This window comes from Melopsittacus undulatus, chromosome 5 (genome assembly GCF_012275295.1).
Source record: "Melopsittacus undulatus isolate bMelUnd1 chromosome 5, bMelUnd1.mat.Z, whole genome shotgun sequence".
Taxonomy (NCBI): domain Eukaryota; kingdom Metazoa; phylum Chordata; class Aves; order Psittaciformes; family Psittaculidae; genus Melopsittacus; species Melopsittacus undulatus.
In genome coordinates, this window is record NC_047531.1 from 77,525,806 (window position 1) to 77,547,450 (window position 21,645).

The 21,645-nt window shown below is 45.5% G+C and overlaps 2 protein-coding genes across 5 annotated transcripts in view; one reads left to right on the top strand and one right to left on the bottom strand.

Moving 5' to 3' along the window:
• Positions 1 to 9,802, top strand: part of DUSP16 (dual specificity phosphatase 16) — a 65,844-nt gene extending 56,042 nt beyond the window's left edge. For all 4 annotated transcript variants that reach the window (XM_005147981.3, XM_034062917.1, XM_034062918.1 and 1 more), the window contains 3 exons: positions 1,208 to 1,367; positions 2,063 to 2,186; positions 5,903 to 9,802. In XM_005147981.3, coding sequence (XP_005148038.1) covers positions 1,208 to 1,367; positions 2,063 to 2,186; positions 5,903 to 7,067 — 1,449 coding nt within the window. In that variant the 3' untranslated portion in view covers positions 7,068 to 9,802. The remainder of the gene's footprint in view (positions 1 to 1,207; positions 1,368 to 2,062; positions 2,187 to 5,902) is intronic.
• A 1,553-nt stretch (positions 9,803 to 11,355) lies between these two features.
• Positions 11,356 to 21,645, bottom strand: part of BORCS5 (BLOC-1 related complex subunit 5) — a 66,741-nt gene continuing 56,451 nt past the window's right edge. Inside the window, exon 4 of the mRNA XM_005147982.3 lies at positions 11,356 to 15,429. Coding sequence (XP_005148039.1) covers positions 15,199 to 15,429 — 231 coding nt within the window. The 3' untranslated portion in view covers positions 11,356 to 15,198. The remainder of the gene's footprint in view (positions 15,430 to 21,645) is intronic.

Sequence of the window (21,645 nt, forward strand, 5' to 3'; positions counted from 1 at the left end):
CTGCAGTGTACGAATTCATTCTTGCACTCAATGCTCCCATGGATTGACATAACTTTTTTATCTAATTGCTATAAAAGCAAAAGGATTAAAACTAGATTTTTTTTTTGGCTTTTTTAATGTTTCAGTTCAGTTTCTATAGAAATCTGGCCAAAAGCTCCCCAGTGTTTGCATTCAGTGTAACTGTCCAAGCACAGATTGCATGTCAGTTACTGCCCAAATCATATCTGAACCAAACACACAGTTCAATCAGTATTACTCCAACCTGCTTAATTGATTTTCTCTGTCCGGATGCTTACTTGCAGGAGGCTGGATGGTTTTGGTAAAGCCATCTCTGGTTTTCTAATACTTGCTTCACTTTGTTTGGCATTAAGGTACCTACTGCATCAGATACTGCTTTGCACAACTTTAACTACAGTGAGCATAGAAAGGTGCAAAAAAGAGTCGTCAGTCTTTTATTTGCAGTCATGAAAATTGACTTACTTAAAAAGCCCAGTTGACTCTTACACATTGAGTGTCTGCTTGTTCCTGTGACAGTCTCTGAGGTGCAAGAGGACTAAAGACTGAAAACTGAGCAACTAAAGTCATAAACCACAAAGTGGTACTCCTGTAAAACTGGAGCAAATGCTCTGTGGAAATGCTGTCATTCAAGGCCTTCAGCTCTTACCCAGCTTTCTCTCTAGGTTTTGAGTGAGTTTTGAATGTTGACTTAGAAACAAGGAAGTCATAGACGCTTTTAAGAGGTGACTGCAGGAGCCATCGGTATCATTTCGTATTTCTCACCAGTATCTGTGATGAGGCAACCTCAGTCTTATTAGATACAGGATCCAGAAAACACATATCTGTCTGGGTCAGCAAACTACACGCGGGAAATGTTTGGTGTTCTGTTGTCAGCTTGCGCAGTGAGAATTTAAACCAAAGTCGCAAATAAGTAATTCTCTTGAAAGTGATGCTTTGTAGCAGCAGGTGTTCTACCATTATTTCTGTTAACCTTGTTTTTAAGGGCTTTGCATTCCTTATGTTATTTGGACACTGAATATCTCATTAAAAGTTACTTGAAGAATTAAAAGCTGAGTTGTCAGTCTCACGAAAGAATGTTCCTCATACAGTTAGAGCAATTCCAACACGCATTTCAGTTTGGTTTTTAGCTTTGTAATGTGCCAAAGGTAGCATTTGACTTCTCTAGGCTTAATCTTTCTCTCTTTCCTAGGAGCTGATGCAGCAGAATGATATTTGCTACGTACTGAACGCCAGCAATACTTGTCCAAAGCCTGATTTTATTCCAGAATCCCATTTCCTGAGAGTGCCTGTGAATGACAGCTTTTGTGAGAAAATTTTGCCTTGGTTGGATAAATCGGTCGATTTTATAGGTGAGAAGAAAGTTTAAATTCTCTAAACCAGTTTTTGAATTCCTTCATGTCTGCCTTGTTGTTTGGGCTGGAGAAGACCTGAATCCTGTCTGGGTGGTATGAAAATACTAAGGATCTCCATAGATGATTACTATCACTCTACAAGCATAGAAGCAAAGTAACGTGGGGAGATTCTGCCACTGCATGTTCCAGCACTTATGGATGTGCATGTTCAGCACAAAGAGACTTTTTAAGAGCACAGCATCTGCTTTCTGGTAGATACCTGATACATGTCTGCAGGGAGCAAATCAGAAAACTAGACTTAGAGATCCTGTCTTTACCTTTGAGCAGTGAGCTAGCCAGATCTGAACTGGACAGATTGTTCCATCATGAATGCTTGCTTTTTACTTGCATATAAAATTAGAAACAACCAGCTTTCCCAGACATCTAAATAGGGTTGTTTATGTGCACACTGAAATGTGGTATGCTGTAACTGCAGTATGTTTCCTGTGTGTAGTCACATGCTTTTTCTATACTCAATGCCATACAGTGCTAGAGCAAATAGGTGATTCTTGTTTAAAGCTTCCATGAGATTGCAATTAGCAGTTAATTTGGAAGTTTTGCACAATTTGAAATAACATCTATTTCTTTGCAAGTTTTTTATCATGGTATAAATGCTGCTGAGTTTGACACTTGCCAATTTCTTTGCTATATAGAAAAAGCAAAAGCATCAAATGGTCGTGTGTTAGTGCACTGTTTAGCTGGAATCTCTCGCTCTGCTACAATCGCTATTGCATATATCATGACGAGAATGGATATGTCCTTAGATGAAGCTTACAGGTAAGGAGAAAATTTCCCTTCATACTAATTCTTGTGCCTGTTTGCCTGTTCTTAAGGTGAATAATAAAAGGTTACATATGTGTGTATGTATATGTACATGATAAAGGTTATATATGTGGAGAGGGACTTTTTACAAGGGCACGTAGTGAAGGCACAAGGGCTTTAAACTGACAGAGAAGGGTAGATTTAGATTAGACATTAAGAAGAAGTTCCTCACTGTGAGAGTGCTGAGGCACTGGCCCAGGTTGCCCAGAGAAGCTGTGGCTGCCCCATCCCTGGCAGCGTTCAAGGCCAGGTTGGACAGGGCTTGGAGCAACCTGGCCTAGTCGAAGGTGTCCCTGCCTGTGGCAGGGGGTTGGAACTGGATGATCTTTTAAGGTCCTGTCCAACCCAACTCTGAGTCTTTGATTTTATATAACCAAAGGTAGAAGCAGATGTTACTTTATCTGGTAGTTCACTGGCATCTGCATGCTGTTGTTTTAAATGTAGGCTTCCTCCATAAAGTAAATGAACAGTGTTGTGCAGACATGATGCAACTAGTATTAATTGCCCATCTGCAAAATGCTGATCTTGGTCTTTGCTTCAAGTGGCCAAATACATGGAATTTAAACCACTTTCTAAATGTGTGTGTATAGATACACATGCACATATAACTATGGCACACATGTATCTTGTAAGAGAGAGAATGGAACGGATGAGGTTAAAGAGAGAGAGCTGAGGATATTTATAATCATGCTTATAACAAATGCTAGGCTGGCTCTATTGACTGCAGTTTGGTAATGCTCTCAAAGAACTGACTGCACTTCAACTGTCTAGGAATTAAGAAAGCTTCTTTGTTGCAAATAGAGCCAACCAAAAACCCTGGCAGAAGGTATTTTGAAGTATTAGCTCTTTTTTTTTGTGGGGACCCTCTTCCCTCCCTCCCTTTTTAACCTTTCAAATTCTGGTTTTGTCTGTATTTGGATTGTGAACACTTTACTGCATTCCAGGTGGCTTGGATGCAGCTTGCCATGACTTCAGTATTTCCTTTAACAAATTGCTTTGTTGTGTTGTACAAAAAATGATGGTTTTCTTTATGATGGGCTGTATAGGCACAGCTGCTGCATCGCTGTGTTGTGCAGAAGCCATTTGAAGAATTGTGTTGAGGCAGGTGGAGGGGGTACCTTCAAAATCACCAGCGTTTGCTACTGTCATCTTTAAAACACTGATGAAGACAGAAAGATGAACATTTAAAATGCCTTTGTGGAGCATGATTTTCATGGGGCATTTTCTTTAAAGCTAATGAATTATGCATGCAGTGAAAAGAGTGTATGTAAAGGATAACTGAATTACCCACTCCCATTGCCTTTAGAAGTTTTTCATTTTCTTTCTGGAGCCTGCTGACAGTTGGTGTTGTGCAGTTATTTCAACACGTATGGTGAAACAGGTCTGATTAAGAGGCATAGCTGAAAACTGTATACAGGTATAGATAATGTGGATGAATTAGTAAGGTAGGAGCTTGAGTCACTGGAGAAACCTGCCTGTCCTCAGGATGCAGTGGTCTGGAGGTTAGAGCTGTAGGATACCGAACACTTGTAAGATGCACAGCTTCAGGGAGCTTCTGAAGTGCTGCTTCTAAACTCTTCCATGAAATCTCTGTATGAAATTCCAGTTTGCTTCTTAACCAGAAGTGTGAATCGTGTGCAAAGGATTAATCATCCCAGGCCACCTTCTCCTTGCACTGTACACACTGAGCATTTCCTTTGGTATGGCTTAGTGAGAACCGTCTGCAGCACATTTCACTCACTGGTCAGGGATCGCTTGTTGGCAAGGCTTGGAAGAAAACTACTTTTGAGTTAATGAAAGTCATTAGAGAAATGTCTGTCTGCTGCTCTTACTACAATAAAAAGGTGATGGTGTTACTTGACGTGAGAGAGCTGAGGAGAGGAATACTTCCTTTTGTATAATGGCCTATAGAGGGAAATAAACATCAATGTGAAACCTTGTGTATGTCTGCCAATTGGAAGAGTGCATTTTGAAATGACATTAGTTTGCAGTACCTGAAAACCTGGGAGGGGGATCCAGCAGCCTTTCTTGTACCCTTCCCATTTTTAATAAGCTAGTTTTACATTTAGAACTGCCCAGTATTTTGGAGTGAGATGAGGAGAAAGTGGAAGGAACAGAGATATAGAGGCTGTCAGAACACAGGCCAGAAACTGCTGTGTTGACCAGAAGAACCTTGATTTAAATAACCCAGTAACAAGCACAGCTCGCTTTGACTGGAAAAGAACAAAGACTGTATGAATTCTTGTGAGTGGTTACATTGGAATAAAAGCCCCCAAATTAATTGTAAAGAACTCAACCTAAAGAATCTCTCCTGAGGAGACTTACTAGTTTTCTCTGACAGTGTTACACTTCATGGTGGAAGCTTCCACTATCACTTTGTGCAACTTTGATATTCCAGATCATGATGTCAGCTCCACTCTCTCTGCTAGTGTTTGCTGTGTGGCAACTTGGGAAACAAATAAACACAAGTTTTGTTTGATAGTTTTCATGTGCTTGCCTGCAGTTGTGCCAGTGTATGTACACATACACAAGTACACCTCTGAATTTTTCACATGCCTTTTTTAATGGCTGCACGCTCACCTTCTGTACACATCCCCAGAGAGGCTTTGTTTTTAATACATTTCATTCTCCCAGTGATGAATTATATGTGTGTAATGCTAGATTTAACTCCTCAAGGTTGCTTCCTCTGTTAATTCCAAGAGGAGGAAGGAGTTTGGCAGCTTTCTGGTTTGCAGCCTGTAAAAAGCAGAGAGTACTTACTTAGCTGTAGTGCAAATCAGACAGGTAGGAAGTATGCTTTTGTATTTAACTTTGAATGTATGACATGACTTCTGCTACTTAAGTCTTTCATACACTTAGAGCCCTGGTTCAGGAAAACATTGTAAGTATGCATTGCACTCTCTCCATATTCAACTGAGTATGTAAGTGCATGCTTAGGTATGAGAGTCAGGATGCTTCCTACAGGGCTCAAAACTAGGTGAACTTTGCCAGTGATTTGGCAGTAATGTTGCCCTTTCCTGCTGAACACCTACATGTTTTTGTTTTGATGCTGCCCTTCCTTCTGGTTTTCTGGTTTTGATTGTCATATCAGTGGTCAATACCAGCATGTGGTAGAAACTGCTGGCAGTTGCTATATGAGGTCAGCACATATCAGAGCTCTTTGTCACAGGCAAGACAAAGAGAAGCAGGGTAGGAAGCACTCACTGCAGTAACAACAGCATGAGAGAGGTGAAAGGAACATGAGATCTCATCCCTGTGAATGGTGGGGATGGTGGTCTGCTTTCTGTAGCGCAGGAGAGGCCAAGGGCCCTTGGCCTGAGCCCTGAAGCTGTTAATGCAGAACTGGAGGAGCTTTTAACTTTGGTCAGAAACTGAGGGAGCAGAGATCCCACTGGTGAAGCAAAATAAGGAAAATGATTCACTTAAACCTTGCTGTGGCCATCACAAGTAATGTGGAGAGACAATTGAGAGCATTCAGCATTATCTTGTTTAAAAGCTGCCTTTTTTAAACTCTATTATCAGGTTACTTCTGCTTGACTGATCCTCAGTCCAGACATCTCCATAAGTTAAGAAGAGATTGTTAACATTCACAGCAATTGCTGTAGGATTGTCTCAGGTCTGAACAGCAGCTCCTTAAATTAATTGTCAGTTTGTTTGTCCCCTCTTTCCAGGTTTGTGAAAGAAAAAAGGCCGACCATTTCTCCCAACTTCAACTTCCTGGGCCAGCTTTTGGACTTTGAGAAGAAGATCAAGAACCAGAGCGGTCAGCCTGCCCATATCAGTAAGAGGAAACTTCTGCACCTGGAAAAGAGCAGTGAGCATGTGCTGGTCCCAGAAGGGGGGCAGAGCAGCCTCTCCACCAGCCAGCTCTGCATTACTGCTACCTCTGAGATTGTGGAACAGAAGCCCATGGACTGCAGCAGCCACTTGTCCCCTCTGGAGGACAGCCCACTGGTCCAGGGCATAAACGGATTGCACGTCTCCCTGGATAAGGTGGAAGACAGCAACCGGCTGAAGCGCTCCTTTTCCTTGGATATCAAATCTGTATCCTACTCGGCAAGTAGCAGCTGTGTGACTGCATCGGTTCAGGGCTTTGCTTCCTCTGAAGACACGCTGGAATACTACAAACACACGACTGCGTTAGAGGGCAGCAGCAAGTTGTGTCAGTTCTCCCCTGTCCAGGAGGTCTCGGAGCAGAGCCCAGAAACCAGCCCTGACAAAGAGGAAGCAAACCCTCCCAAGAAACCCCAGGCCTCCTGGCAGCTGGACAGCCAGAGCAAGCGGCAGCACTTGGGGAGAGCCAGTGGCAGTGCCACCAGCCAGCGCTCGCTCCTGTACCCCCTCCACCGGAGCGGCAGCATGGAAGACAACTACCGAACGAACTTCTTGTTTGGTCTCTCCACCAGCCAGCAGCATTTGGCCAAGTCTGCTGCGGGGCTGGGCCTCAAAGGCTGGCACTCGGACATACTGGCTCCTCAGACATCGGCTACATCCCTTACCAACAGCTGGTATTTTGCAGCCGAGTCCTCGCATTTCTACTCTGCCTCTGCCATCTATGGGAACAGCGCTGCTTACTCTACCTACAGCTGTAGTCAGCTGCCCACGGGCTGTGACCAAGCCTGTGCTGTGCGCAGGAGGGCAAAGCAGGGTGATCGCGGTGACTCCAGGCGGAGCTGGCATGAGGAAAGCTCTTTTGAGAAGCAGTTTAAGCGCAGAAGCTGCCAGATGGAGTTTGGGGAGAGCATCATGTCAGACAACAGGTCCAGAGAAGAACTGGGCAAAGTAGGCAGTCAGTCGAGCTTCTCGGGCAGCATGGAGATCATTGAAGTGTCTTGAGGGCAGCAGGCTCGTGTGCCTGTGTTGGAGTTGCTTCCCCCTCCAGGCTGCTCCCCCAGCGTTTGAGTGGTCCCTGTAAATCTGACAAGAACAAACTGTGCAGAAAGCAGGTGGGGAGGGAAGAAACGCGAGTGAATGCTCCAGTGTGAACACAGGGACTAGATGAGTACAGCAAGGAAACTACAAGTTTGCCCGAGGAGACCAAGTGTACTGCTGGGTTTTCCTCCTCCTCCTTCCTGGAGAACGTTTCAGAGACCTGTCCCTGACAGAGAAAGCAATGATATGCAATGGATTGCACATCCTTTCAGTGGCCTTTAAAAAGGAAGCTCTCGGTCTCAAACCCTTTCTCTGGTCCCACTGAAACACGCTCCACCCCATCAGAGCTAGTTCTGTTCTCCTCTCCTCACGCCCCATGTCCTCACCAGTGCACCTTAGCCCTGACACTGAGCCAACCTCTGGAGGGAGACCTTTTTCCTGTAAGAAAGGAGGATGGGAGCGATTCCAAAGGACTTAGGGACTGGTTACAGCACGGCTCGTCTGGACACACGGTTCAGACCATTGTAAATACTGGTGTAACTATTGTTCTAATGGATAGGCTTTAGGTGATTTGCTAGAGAGCTGCTTCAGAGAAAAACAAACCCAGTACCTCAAACATTCATATAAACTAGGGCTTTATGGCTGCCAGATGCTGGTGGTCAGTTCATAAGCAATGTGAACAAGTACTGACTGGCCACATTTGATTTTCTTTTCTCTTTTGTCTCCAAAAGCTGTCTACGCACAAGTGTTTCATTTGGTTCAGCACAATGCCTAAAATCAGTGATTGAACCATCCTTGCCTATGACTGTTTCCCCCAGTCTTTTGAAACATAAAACAGTATTTGTATTTTTGATATTAAGCTGGCTTCTGGGAGAGGGGCAGCTGCTTTGGCTTCCGAGTTGTAATGGAGTGGTTAATGCTTAGGGTTATGCACAAGAGAAGTAGCCGGTACAATACCGCAACATCCCTTTCTTGCTCGCTGGTGGTTGGTTTTTCCCATCCTAACATGGATGGGAACTTGGAGATAGAAGCTTCTCTTCAGTTGTGCTGACTTCCTCTGAGAAACCTGGCTGCCTGTCCAAGGGAAACAGAACGGGGCTTCCAGTATCCCATCTCTTAGTGTGGAGTAGAGAGGGGGTTTGGGAGGAGACAGCTTCAGTGGGATGTCTGCTTACCTCCCGCACTAGCAGCTGCAAGGAACTCAATTCTGGCTATTGTCCTCCATCCCAGTGCAGGGTCTTGGTTTCCCACTGCACTGCTGCTGGCTGGTACCACGTCCTCACCTCCCAAGGAAACACGTAGCTCATGTGAGATAAGGCGCAGGCCTTCTTGTGTTGCTTCTGATAGCAAATCAGCTGCCTCCCTCCTGCTCACCCTTCATACAGTGCCATGGCTCAAGCTGATGTACAGTCAGCAATGGGTGATACCAGAAGCACAGCATAAAGCTTCATCCTTCCTGCTCCGATGGGAGCTGCACATGAGTTATCTTACCCCTCAGAACATGTGTTTCGGGGGGAACGATATTGTTTTGTCCCATTTCAGTGCAGGCAGCTGAAAATTGTAATTCACGTGTAATAAATATTTACCCCTGGCCAACAGCTTTAGAAAGAAATTTTCAGCAGCAAACTGAAGCCCTAATTCACGTCAGCAGCTTGGGTTATGTTTGGTTTTTTACTGTAAGTTTAGCTAGTTTGTGACTCAAATCTCAGGTTTTACTCTATTGAAAAGTGCAGATTTTGTCATTGTTTTGTTTTGTGGCTAGGATGTGACTTTAATTTCCTACAGAGGACTGTTGAAAATAGCACTGAAAGCTACAGCCTTAAGTAACATGATCCTAAAAAGTGCAAAAGGCACAGAGAGGCAGCACCAGGAGTAACGGAACCCAGAGGCTGTGTTCAAGCCGGGTGTATGACATGCTGGAAGAAGGGGTAGTCCAGGCAAGGTGCAGGTTGATACCACACTGGAAAGCATGTCAGGTTGTGGTTATTCATTAAACATACTGCCACTTGACTCTGTTTATGTATCAAGTGAAAGCAATTACATTACAACCATTTGCAGCATATACACGCACTCAGTGTGTATATACATACCTATGTAAACAGTTTAGCAGTGCTCCTCTCAGCCAGATTTCAGTGAAAGCCTGTGTCTTTGATTTAAATCAGTTAATGGGGAGCTAACACAAATCAATCCCTAGAGGCAGAAACAGAACCTTCCTGTCCTTTGTGCTCATTCACACACATGTGTTCTCCCCTTCTCTCTGAACAGATACGTATGGTTGGGTTTTGTTTGGTTAATCACCTCCTGAGGAACCAAAATCTGGTCATGTGGCTCCTCGTGATTTCCAACAGGCTACAGTCACCGAATGAATCAAAGCTGTAGGCTCAGTATTGTTAGGGGAGCGGTTCCTGTAGGAGGAAGCCTTAACCCCATGTCCTGCCCAGGGTGGTGCCCTGTCTCCTGTCTGAACTCGTGTCCTGTACCTGAACAATGCTGGAAATGGTTTGTAGAAGTTTGGAAGGTGAAGTGGAGGATGTGAGGGGGAAATGTGTACATGTTCAATATGAATATAATGTTCTTTGGTGTATGGCAGGCTGTTTAAATGGTTCAGAGCAATGTGAGTTTCTCATCTTGTTGTGTCATGCGCATTACCTGTATGTTATGATGAAATAAAATCAGAAATGGTACCTGTTTATACAGAATGGCTGAGGAAGGAGCCTGTGTGCCTCTGGCTGTGGAGCGTGCATTACCTGCCTGCAGTACAGCCTGCTCCCTGGCACCCAGGTCGAGCAGGGGGCTTGACCTTACTGTACATACCCTCTGTGACTATGAGCCGGTTAATGAATGACACAGGCTGGGTGGCTTTAGACCACTTGTTGCAAGCAGTGGTGATTTTGCAGTACAAGAACAGTGTAGGCCTCTTACCTGTTCCTGCTTATTCCACCTCTTCTGCTCACTCAAACAATAGTACTTCTCTGCATTAACACCCGACAGTGCCTCATACTGCTGTGAGTGAATTGTTCCCAATGCAGCTGGGTTAGTCTTTCTGAAACAAATATTTCAAATTAGGTTACCTAGAGTGAACCCCATGGTCTTTTCTTGCCTTCCATACTTCTCACTTGAAGAAAAAATTAATTACTTGTTTAAAGACTTGTTTTGACTGATTCTGCCAGTCCTGAAGCATTCAGAGCAACTTCAGGTTGCTGGGAGAGGAGTATGCCCCTTATTGCATGTGCAATACTAGACCTTAAATGGCATCAGCTTTAGTCTACAAAACAGGTTGACTTGACAGTCTTCTAAGATTTACCTTCTCAAGCTTCCCTCACCCTATTCCAAAGTCAGCTTTGATCCCATGTAGGTCAGACTAGCTGTGTTTGTTCCCTCAAGTTCTGCCTTCTAAGGCATATACTTCAGCTTTCACCACTCCTTCTTTTGCCTGCTTTGCACTACTTGCTCTGCTCTTGTTCCCTCCATCCCTCTGCCCTTCCCTCTGCCAGCAGACAGCTCTCTAAAGAGGCAGTCTAACTCCATCTCCAGTCAAAACCTGAGAGGCAACTGGAATGTGTCTCACAGATGTCATCAATATCTCATTTTCATTTCACTGACTGGCATTACGGGGGGGAGGTTCCTGAGGTCACTGGGCTCTTGATGTAACCATCACAGTTACATTCCTAGACGGGAATGGACTGAAAACAGGTCAAGCCTCCCCCAGCATGGATCAGGCAGCCTTACCTTTGAGGGACTGAGAGGTGTGACAGTAGGACTGCAGTAACTCCATGAACTGCTGTTTGCACTGTGTTCATCAGCCAGCTGCTCAGTATGCTCTGGCTGACAACAGAAGTTATAAACTGATTTCTACCAGAACATGGTGGTGGCAAAGGGCAGAGCTGTGGCTGGTGCTTCTCCTGGGGAAGGCACTGGGCTCCTAATAAGGCTGTTACTGCTGCTTTTCAAATCTGAAATTACTGAGATCAGCCAAACTCACCTACATCGTAACCCTGACTGAACTCCTAGCTGCCCTGCCCTTGTTAGAAGTTTCTGAGATAAAAGTAGAGCTTTTCTAGCACATTCAGACATTACAGCATTATAATACAGTATCACTACTCTTTACAGCCCCAGGGCAGCCGGAACCAGACTTGTGTACAAGGCACTAAAGCTATGACCTACTGTGCTGAACAGTGTGTAGTGCCCATAGACATCACAGCAAGAAGTGGGCTGTAAATGAACAAGTGAGGCAATTGGAGAAACAACACACTTGGAAAAGAGCAATCCCAAACATTTTAATGCTGGAGCTGGGGAACACGCTGCATGTAGGAAGCTGGAAGCAGAGCAAGTCTGCAAACAGGATAGCCACCCATCAACTAAGGACTGTTCAGCCACAAGGCTGGAGATCGAAATACACCTTGGCCTTGGGAATGGGAGACATATCACTATAGTACCTCAGGAAACCAGTGGCACACAGTCTGAGAAAGGAGCTGGCTCATGCAGTGACTGGGCCTGTGAAAACATGTATTTCTACTCTTTCTGTGTAAAAGCTTAGAGGAGGGGAAAATACACTTTAAATATTTAAATATATTTAAATATATTTAATTTTAAATACATATATTAAAAAAACGAAACCCCATTATTTTCTGTCCCCTTCAGCAGATCTTCACAGAAATTGCCCTGCAGGTAGGTTGGCACGTTAGCACCCTGTCAATGCATTAAATTACAAAAACAATGGAAACAACACAACAAACCTGTGTCTGTAGCACACTGACCAGTGTTGGACACAATAAGCACCAGTGGCAGCACAAAGCAGGGGCCACAACAGCAGTCAGGAGAGGAACCAAAGCAGATTAGGCCAGCAGGGAACAACAGACCCAGATACTTGCCCTGTTCTCCAGCCTCTCAGAAGATTGCATACCAAGAAGCTTAGCCCATACCTGTACCACACACCACTTCCAAAAGCAGAACCTGGCAGAGATGTTTGTTTTCAGTGCAGCACACCACCACATTATTCTCTGTTTATAGCACTAACTTCATGGGAGAAATAACAGCTAGTACATTCACAAGAGATACCTGAGGCCTTCTCCAAAAGCATTTGGCTCAGAAAAGGAAATTCATAAGCAGAAAGGTAATTCCAGTCACAGCTCAAATCTCTTGCTAAACAGCTTCACCTTGAGCATCGCCTGCCTCCGAGATGAACCTGAAAGCAGCGTGCAGAGCAAAGCAAACAAGGAGCAGCCAAGCAACAAACAGCTCAAAAGGACATGTCAGGAAATGTCTTCCCCTCACTGAGAGGGCCAAAGAGATGAAGCCACAGACAATGTTTTAAATAAAACTGTAAACCATGGTTTGAGAACAATTAGAGGGTGCATGCTCTCTTACAGTACCCAATACAAGAGACTATCGCCTGTGGAATGAAGGTGATGACCTGTGTGCTTTGGAAGAGATTGGCCTTCACATTTCAGCTCCAGTTGATTTCTTTCTAGTTAATCTATCATGTTGTTCACAAACTACCCTTGCTGTGCAGAAAGCTTTAGCTGGGCAGCCCAGTAGCATATCCACAAGCTTGCAGGCCAGTGTTCATAGGAACAAGTGCTTTCTCCCATTATCAGCCCACTGCCTGTGTGTTCCATAGCAAATGAGGAACTGATTTGCAGCCTTCATGCCTGCAGCCTTCAGACAGGAATACAATTCGCTTGCCCTCATTACCACCACAATGCTTTGATCTGATACTTAACAGCATGAGGCCAAATGTGTAGAAGCTTTACAGGAGAGAGCATTGCAGCCTAACCCCTGCCTCGAGATCCAATATTGGGATCTTCCCACCGGTATAGGCTTCTAGTACACCAGGGTGTGGGATATCCATGATCCCGTCTGGCAGACGGGTGAATGTCACACATTCTAAACTTCCAGACAGCATCATCTGGACAAGGAGGGCAAAACTGCCTGCAGCTGCTATTTAAAGCTGCTGAATATTCTGGTGTGTCTGATGGCGGGAGGCAGAGGCTGCTCCATGACAGACAATGAGGACCTGCATGGGCATGGCCATGACAAGCAGGTTTTCTTGGGTTGTTGAGTCTAATGTATGCCTTTAACAAACCAGGTGTGAAATACTGCAAGACGCATGAGCAAGGATCCCATGTTCTATCCTGTACAACATACGGCATACATCTATGTATACACACCTGTGTAACAACTCCAGGGTGGAGGCAGCAGACATGAAGGCCCAGCCTGTTGCCCTTACTAGAAAATCTCCTGCCAAGTTCCTTACTCTGACACAGGTAGTCACTCTTCCCAGGGCATCATTCCAGGGGGATCCATTTCTACGAGACTCTGCTTTCAGACAGTACGCAACATGCCCTGAGGTTCAATTACTGCTACGGTTCAGATACGTACCACAGTTGCCTGCAGTCTGCATCCCAGAAATCCACTCCAGGCTACATGGACTTTGGGAATGCAACTAAAGAACAGCCTGTTGCTTTCTGCCACCAGGCAATAATTAATACCATCAAAAACTTATTATGCTCTTACTCCCAAATGCCTAGAGACAATCTTTTGCTGCTAAGTACTCTTAAGTACTGAAAGAGGTATTCAAGCAAGTCACGTTTGGCAATCATCTAGTTTTGTGTTGTAGAAGATGGACTGTCACTGACTCCCAAATAGGGCTGCCCTCACCAGTGGAACTGTGATCCTGACATACACTCAACCATACATGGTGCTCTTGGGCATGCTTTTGCCTCTCACCACAACAGTATTCCAGGACTAACGCTAACACACACAAACCTATCCTTGACCCAGCAAACCAAGTGCTCCACCCTTCTGGTGACATGTTCTTTCTGCTGCAGACAACAGCTGCCACGCAACAGTGACACAGGCTGTTAAACCCTGTTTCTAGAGCTGCAAGTATTTTAACTCTCCAAAGCTCAGCGAGGTGCTGCAGATCACCTGCAGCCAGCACACCAGGGGCAAGCTTGGCAACCATCCTGTTTCCTACAGGCCAGCCCAGCACCCAGGCAGCATGGACACGCTGCCTGCCTTCCTTCAGAGCTCTCATCCTGGGAGAAGGGAAGAACGCCTTGTCTTTGGAGCAGTTTGCTGAGCACAGTCCCAAAGAGCAAGGTGGTTTCAGTCATTAAACACCACGCCTGGGCAAGCTCTCAGTGTAACAGCAGCTAAGCCAAAGCAAGGGCCAAAAGGCCTTCTTGTGTCTCCTCCTTCCAACTCCATACACTTGAAGGTAAACAACTGCATCCCTCTGGTAGAAAAGACAGCACCAAGACAACTCAAGTGTCCCAATAACAATAAAGAGAGACACCTCGTGTCCAACTTTGGATGCAAAATGAGCAGGTCAGTGCCAGTGCCTGTCAGAACCACTGTGCAAGGTGAGGAACACAAAATGCCAGCAGCTGGGGCACAGGGACATTACTAGGGCAAGGGGGAGAGGAAAACTAAGGCTTGCTTAACAAAAACAGACATACGTATCTGTAACAGTTACTCCTTCACAACCTCATAAATTAGTGAGCCCATAAAAACAGGAGCCTTGAGGAGGACATGCCAAACCCCTGCCATGCAAGCCATGTTAATTATGATAATAGGCAGATTTTAATAAGCCAGTCCCTAGCTCCTGTACTTTCACCTATAACACACACACACATTTCCTAGGCCAGGGGATACCAAAAACACCTGCCAGCCATCTAATGGTCTAAACGCCAGTGGCACAAACCCCATGTCAGAGTGTTTGTCACACCCTGTGTCCCTTTGAATTTTTCTAGTAAAAAAAAATAATCAGGTGAAAGAAAACTCCTCATCTGTAAACCCCCATCTCGTCACAGCAATGGAACCGGATGGCAGTAGCGGAGGAGACAGGAGGGCGAGAGGAGGGAGATGAAGGGATGGTAAATCATCTTCTCCAGACGACAGGGCCGGGAGGCTCCTGCATTCCAGGCTGCACAGTTCTGGCAGCTGGTGCTGCTCTTCCTCCGATGCCCTGGCAGAGTCCGGCAGCAGTGCCGTGCGCCCCAAACATCTGCCATCCAGCTCGTTGAAGTGCGTCTGTGCTGAACACTAGAGCCTGGAAGGTGAGGAGGACAACGGGAGCCTGACGGATCAGCTAAGACTTCAGCTCCCGGTCGGGTTTCATGCTGAAGGGCTCCAGCCTCTCGCTCTCTGGCAGCATGCTGTTCAGCCGCTCCATCAGCGGGATCGTCTGGTCGATGCCCATCTGTATACGGCGGAGGATGGCAGACATTTCATTGACCTTCTGGATCTGCTCTGCATACTTGGCATACTTCTTCTGGCGCTCCTGCATGAAGCCATAAAGGGTTTCCACGGAGCAGTCCATCTGTTTAAAAACAACAAGCAGAGCAAGGCGCATTAGGCCAACTGTTAGCACATGCCCTTCTGAAAAGCGTCTTTCCTAAGAGCATCTGAGAGAAGCACCTTAAATACCCTACTGGAGATATCAACCAGGTAGAAAGGAGCTCCTCTGTAGGTACATAGCAAGTTTGTCATGAAATGAGGTAATTCACAGCACTATACTAGGGAGGATAAATGACCACCTGAGTTCTACATCCAAACACTGAGAAAATTCTGTATTCACAGGGCTGAAAGCCAACAGGCACTGCCAGGGATATCCCAAATAAGCCATCTGCATATTCTCCAAGTTATCCAAACCCAGGGAGCTCATAGCCTCTGCCTACATGCACAGTATATTTTCAGTGGAGACTGTTCCTTTGCAAGTGTTAAGCTCTACCATACTTGCCAGACCTAATTTCATCAGCTTAGCAAGGTTGTTCTGCAACTGAGCCACAGCTGTTATTACCATTATCACCTGGAAAACTCCTGCCTTGAGAGAGAACCACAATGGATTACTAGCATCCCTAATTTCCCTGAATCCTAAAAATAGAAGTGCTATGAGTGACCCCAGGAGAACCATTAAGTAAATCAGCCATGCAATTAAACACAGTAAGTACCCAAACATGGCTGGAGCAAGGTGACAATGACAGGAACTGCAGTGCTATTCCTGCCATTAAGTGACAAAGGTAGCCTTTATAATTCACAGCCCAACTTTCTCTTCAGACAGATCTGCAAACCCCAGGCAGGACAGCACTGTATGCACACGAGCCAGGTCAGACTGTTTCAGCAGTTTTACACACTGTAAGACATGCTATGTCTCACAGAGTGCTTCGTAACAGGGCTGCTCCAAGCCCTCAAGTGCACACCCGAAGCTTGGGTGCTCTGTCTCGCTGTAGCTGTGCTCAACGAGTGCAGTTACTTCAGTAAGCTGGCTCTTCAAACTGAACAGGGAGCACACATCCTGCAAACATACTCTGTCTCCATGGAAAGCAGTCCCCTCACCTGGGACATGGTGCTTGCCCATAGTGGACACACACTGACCAGTTGCCTCTTACCACTGTTTTTCTGAACCTCTGCCATCCAATTACCTCCAGAGGAAGGAGGTCACAGCTTGTGATGAAGCAGCCTCAGGGAATCTGTGCTGAGAACTCCTGGTCTACCAGGAAGCCCAAGCTGAATAACATCCCTCACTGGCAGAGTCAAACCATTTGGTGGAGGACAGCAACTGTACCTGTCTTCAGAGACAACACCACTTTATCAGTGCAGTGCTAAAAACCAAGCCCTGCTGACCAGATCTGACTTACTTTGTACTTAATCAGCAAGTGCAATCCTGACCCAGTGTGCAGTGGTGCAGGGCTGCAGAGGAGAGCCTGCAGCAAATGGAGGATTGGGTGGAAAGGATGCAAAGCTGGAAGGGGCATCCCCCACTGAGCAGGGAAGCCCCACCAAGCAGAGCACTGCCATCCCACTGGCAGCAGCAGGGTATAGCACTGGAGCAAAAGCTGGGGGAGCTGTGTTTGCTCCCTTTCAAGCCCTGGGGAAGAGTTCAAGTCAAAAATAGTCAGGCAAGAAAATATTTTATTGAGAAACCCAAGTTACAAACAGCACTGAAAACAAACACACAAGTTTCCGCTCAACTGTCATGGGGATTTAGAAGGCATTTTTTCCGCCTATCACCTCCATCAGAGCTGGATACAGCATCAATTAACCTCTTATTTTGTCTGTACTTTCTAGTGCTCTCAGGCAGATTTCTTCCTCTTTGCCTCTGTGTTTTCCTGTGAATTCCTCCCTCCACGCTTTCATGCATGGGACAAAATAAGAACCAGCAGAGCAGGAAACTCCAAATAGAGTAGAAACAATTTAAGCCTACACAGGGGTTTCTATTAAAACCCCAGCTTAATAATTTAGTAGCTTGGTGCTAGCTCTGTAAATGGGAGTGTGTAAAAGCAGACCACCACCAGGTCTGTACAGGATGGAAGTAAATTCAACCCAGCGCCTAAAAACATCCTACCTAATGAGAGACAGTGGTGTGGAGTGGCAGCCAGTAGGAAACCTGCCAAAAGCCAGCACGCCTCATTAAACTGAGCAGCATGGGGACCCAGGCAGAAACCTCCTCTGGTGTTGAAGTTCTCCTCCACAGGCAGGTTCTCCACGTGGCCTCAGCACAATAGGCAAAGCTCACACCCACCAAGCTCTGCAACAAGAAGATACAAAGGCCCCCTTCTCTCTCCATTCCAATAAATTCCATCTGTTGACTCTTTGGCTCCATATGTAAATACTAGTAACATCCACTTACTGAAGGGGAAGCTGAACCTGACCTGCAAAAGGAGGAAGAAATGCAGAGTGGCCTTCCAAGTTCTCAGCTACTTCTGGACACATTCACAATGGCTGTAAAAAAAGCTGCCTCACAAAAAAGAGAAAGGGTGGAAGTGAGTGCTTCCTATGGTTTCCCTACACCTAGTGTTCAAGATTGCCAGCTGTGGGAGGCCACAGCAGCTGCATGGCTATAGACACGACAAAGAGGACTGATATTGAGTAACTGTGAGGAAAAGTCAACTTTTACTCAGTCTGAACCTGGTGTTTTTAACTAACAAATTAAAAAACCCTCTGCATGTTAACGCCTGTAGAGAAATGCCAATGCCTCTTTGCAGCTTTCCTTGAAGCTGGCCTAAATACACACTTACATCCTTCCTGCCTCCTCCCCTCCAAGCGATCTCCAGTGCCAGACCTTGTGCTTTTACCTCTCCTGGCATGCAGACCCATTCCTCTGGCACTCAGACAGGGCCTTCAGTTGCAGGCCTCAGAGGGTCAGTGCTATTTATCCACCACAGAGGCTAAACCTGTCCTTTAGGAATCTGCAGTGAACAGGGAACACACAAGAATCTGCTTAATTCCCATCTATTTAATTCCCTGCAGTAGCAGTGAAAAACACCCAGAGAAAGGAAGCTTAGGCAGAGCCTGCACCCTTGCCTACAGCCAAGGAAGTCCATGCTTTTCAAGGCACCATTGAGAGTCAGATGAGTGAATATGCCTTCTGTGAGCAGCTTGTGTCAGCTCCTACCTCCCTGACCTGAGGCCCTGCCATGTTCTCTTATGGAAAACACTTGGGTCTCAGCCTTCTTGCCCACCCCTGCCTGAGAGGCTCTCTGGGAAACTCAGCAAGACACCTCAGAGCCAGCAGCTCTTTCAGTGCCCTATACGCATCTGCAAATATTTATCTGAGCCATTGTTTCTGTTCTGCTTGCTTCCAGCTTCCTGCTATGCCAGGCCACCACAGCTGCAGACAACTCCCCCATCAGCAGGTCACCACCCTGCATCCATAAACCGTGACAGATGCGGAGCTGTGCTGTCACCAGGCCCTCAATGACTTCACCACTGAGGCTTCACCATCACCAATTTCTCCTTCAAACATCACCAGTGAGTAAGCTATCATTGTCCCCAACTTACAGAGTTCAGAGAGTTGAAAGACCTGACCTGAAATCTGTTAAGAACAAAAGCAGAGGGCAGAGCCCAGGATGCAAAGTCAGGGTTGTAATTCTCAAAGCAAGAGATTCTGCCCAGCCAGATCCTGGAGAGAAAAGGCATGTTCTCAGTGATGCGGTGAGACCTCCCACTGCACATTTTATTTCTTTCCAAAACCAGATCCTCCTTTTAAAGCAGCAAACCTGAGGCTGGACATGCCCAGAGCAGATGACAAGATATTTTCCCCTTCTGACATCAGAAAGGGTGGAAGAGTTTTTTCAGTTTTACTTCTAGTACAGTATCATAAAAACAGACAAGCTGAAACTCACCTTTCAGCCTGACACACTTTTGTACAGCCAGCGATATTCAGTATTTGGGTCTGTTCCTGTTTCACAGCTCCTCCATAGATCAGTAGTACCAGGACACTAATTTATGCCTCAGCTTCATGTTTTAAACATTAAATGACATCTACTGGTCTTTTCTTTCTTCAAATGAAAACAGATTCACAATTACTTCCTACAATAGTGCAAGATGGCTATTCCCCCACTTGAAAGGGCCCCAGCACAGCCTCTCTGGCTACACCATTCCATGGTCAACCAGTAAGGGCTTGCAGACTCCCCCCTGCATTACACAGGCCCATTTGATGAAACACAAAAACAACTGAGAGTACTTGGAGACATCTTGCACACCACAAATTCTTGCATTCATTTTTGAATTCTTCTTGGCCCACACTACCAAGCAGAATAAAGACATTAATTTAGCCCACAAAAAGACTGAGGTCAGCACTGGACATTGTCCAGTTCCTTTCTAGAGACCACACTGAAAACAAACCAGTCAGTGCCCTGTATATACCTCTAACCTGGCGTGGTTTTATAACACCTCTGTCATGGGCATGTAAGTGTCCTAAGCTCTCAGAAACAGAGGTTACATCTCATTAGTTCAATGACTGAGACTGAAAACTGCAGCTAGACGTATCTCGCTTGGTTGCAGAACACACAAATGCAATTAGAAGTTCATTAAACTTGGAATCAAATTGCTAGAGAGGCACTGCTGACATTCATAACAAAACAAATACGTAACAAATCATAAAAGGAAGCTCTGTCATTCCCAGCTTCTCTACTCTCTCCTTAAAATGCCAACAGGCAAGATGATGTTTTGTTTCTCCCTAACTCAGCAAGAGTCTTCATGAGCTCAGCTAGACATCCATTTGTGCTGTGTCCCTCTGCTGTCAGCTCCCATCCCCTATGGCTGCCACTACAAAAAACACAGCAATTAATACATAATCCTTACTCCAGAAAGTTCACTTGCTAGAACAGCACCCCGAGCACAAGCAGCCTTTCCCTTCATGTTGTCAGGTGCCTGGCTGGGGTTAAATGGACTCCTTCCTGCAGCTGCACAAAAAAACCACATCAGAAAGTGACAGGCAGGAACATGACTGCATGGAATATTAGTCACAATGTGCTGGTGTGAAAATACTTCTCAATCAACGCACTTAAAACTGAAGACAGCTCCTCTTTCTGTACTGCTTCAAAACAAATGTGCTCAATGAATGGGGTTTTTTTCACTCTTCCCCTCTCTCTTTGATAGTATCACGCAAAGCCAGCACAATAGGTTGTGATGACTTCCTGATGATGGGAACATCCTCTGTTTCTCCAACTCATCCCACACACTGGTAAGTGATAAACTCACTGGGTAGTATCTTTGCCAATGTAGAAAACAGAGATGCCCAGCCAAGGATCCCATGTCCGTCTCTGTAGCATTGATCGCAAGTACAGCTCCCATGAGTACCCTTACTCTGCTAAACTGCCAAGTAAACAGTTACAATTTGTGTTTAAGTTTTGCTTATCACATGCAAGACTGAACCCTTTTACTCCCTCTGTAATTTGTCATTGCTGCAAACAAGTGACAAGGGTTATTCTGTCTAAGCACTGCATAGATCACAGTCATGTTAGAGAATGAGATGTAATCATTTTAACCAGCTCTAACACTGAGTTTGAGTAACATTAATAGGTACATCAGAGCCCCTTCTTTAAAAGTTCTACAGCTAAATCCATACCTGGTCCCTTAGAGCTATAGGGGACACATGCTAAGACAACACAAGGCTGCTGCGCCTGTAACACCAAGATTTAACTATTTTGGGAGGCCATGAGTTGCACAAAAGAAAAATCAGAATTCAGAAAAATTAGAAGGTTCATTCTTGAAATCAGCTCTTCCGCCTTGATGTAAAATCTTTTCCTGCATATTGTGTTATTGGACAGGATATGTTTGTCACTACCGCGCAGTCTGACCTCCACAGCCCAAGTCTCCCTCACAGTTCCTACTCAAGCCTTCCCTGCTTGAGAGCTACCAGCATCCCTCTGCCAACTGGCAGTCCCCCAAAGCTTAAGTTATGACTGCTATCACTAACTGTTGCTAAAAAAAGTCCTAAAGCTACGATTAAAACAATACCTACATCTCACCCAGCACTAATGAATTAGTAGACTTCCAAGTGTTTGAAAAGGCAGGGCCCCACTTCACAGAGGTGGTTGAAAATGGACAGCGAAGCCCGACAACCAGCAGCCATCTGGAATCTGGTGCCATAGACACTGTAGTCAGCTCTCCAGCTTGGACATACCGCATATCACCAGTCCTGTTCTACTGGACTTTCTTTACTTAATTTTCCTCAACACCACAGCTACTTATCATCTTTCCCTCTCAAAACACTAAACCACAACATAACCAAGTGAAACTCAGGGCATGT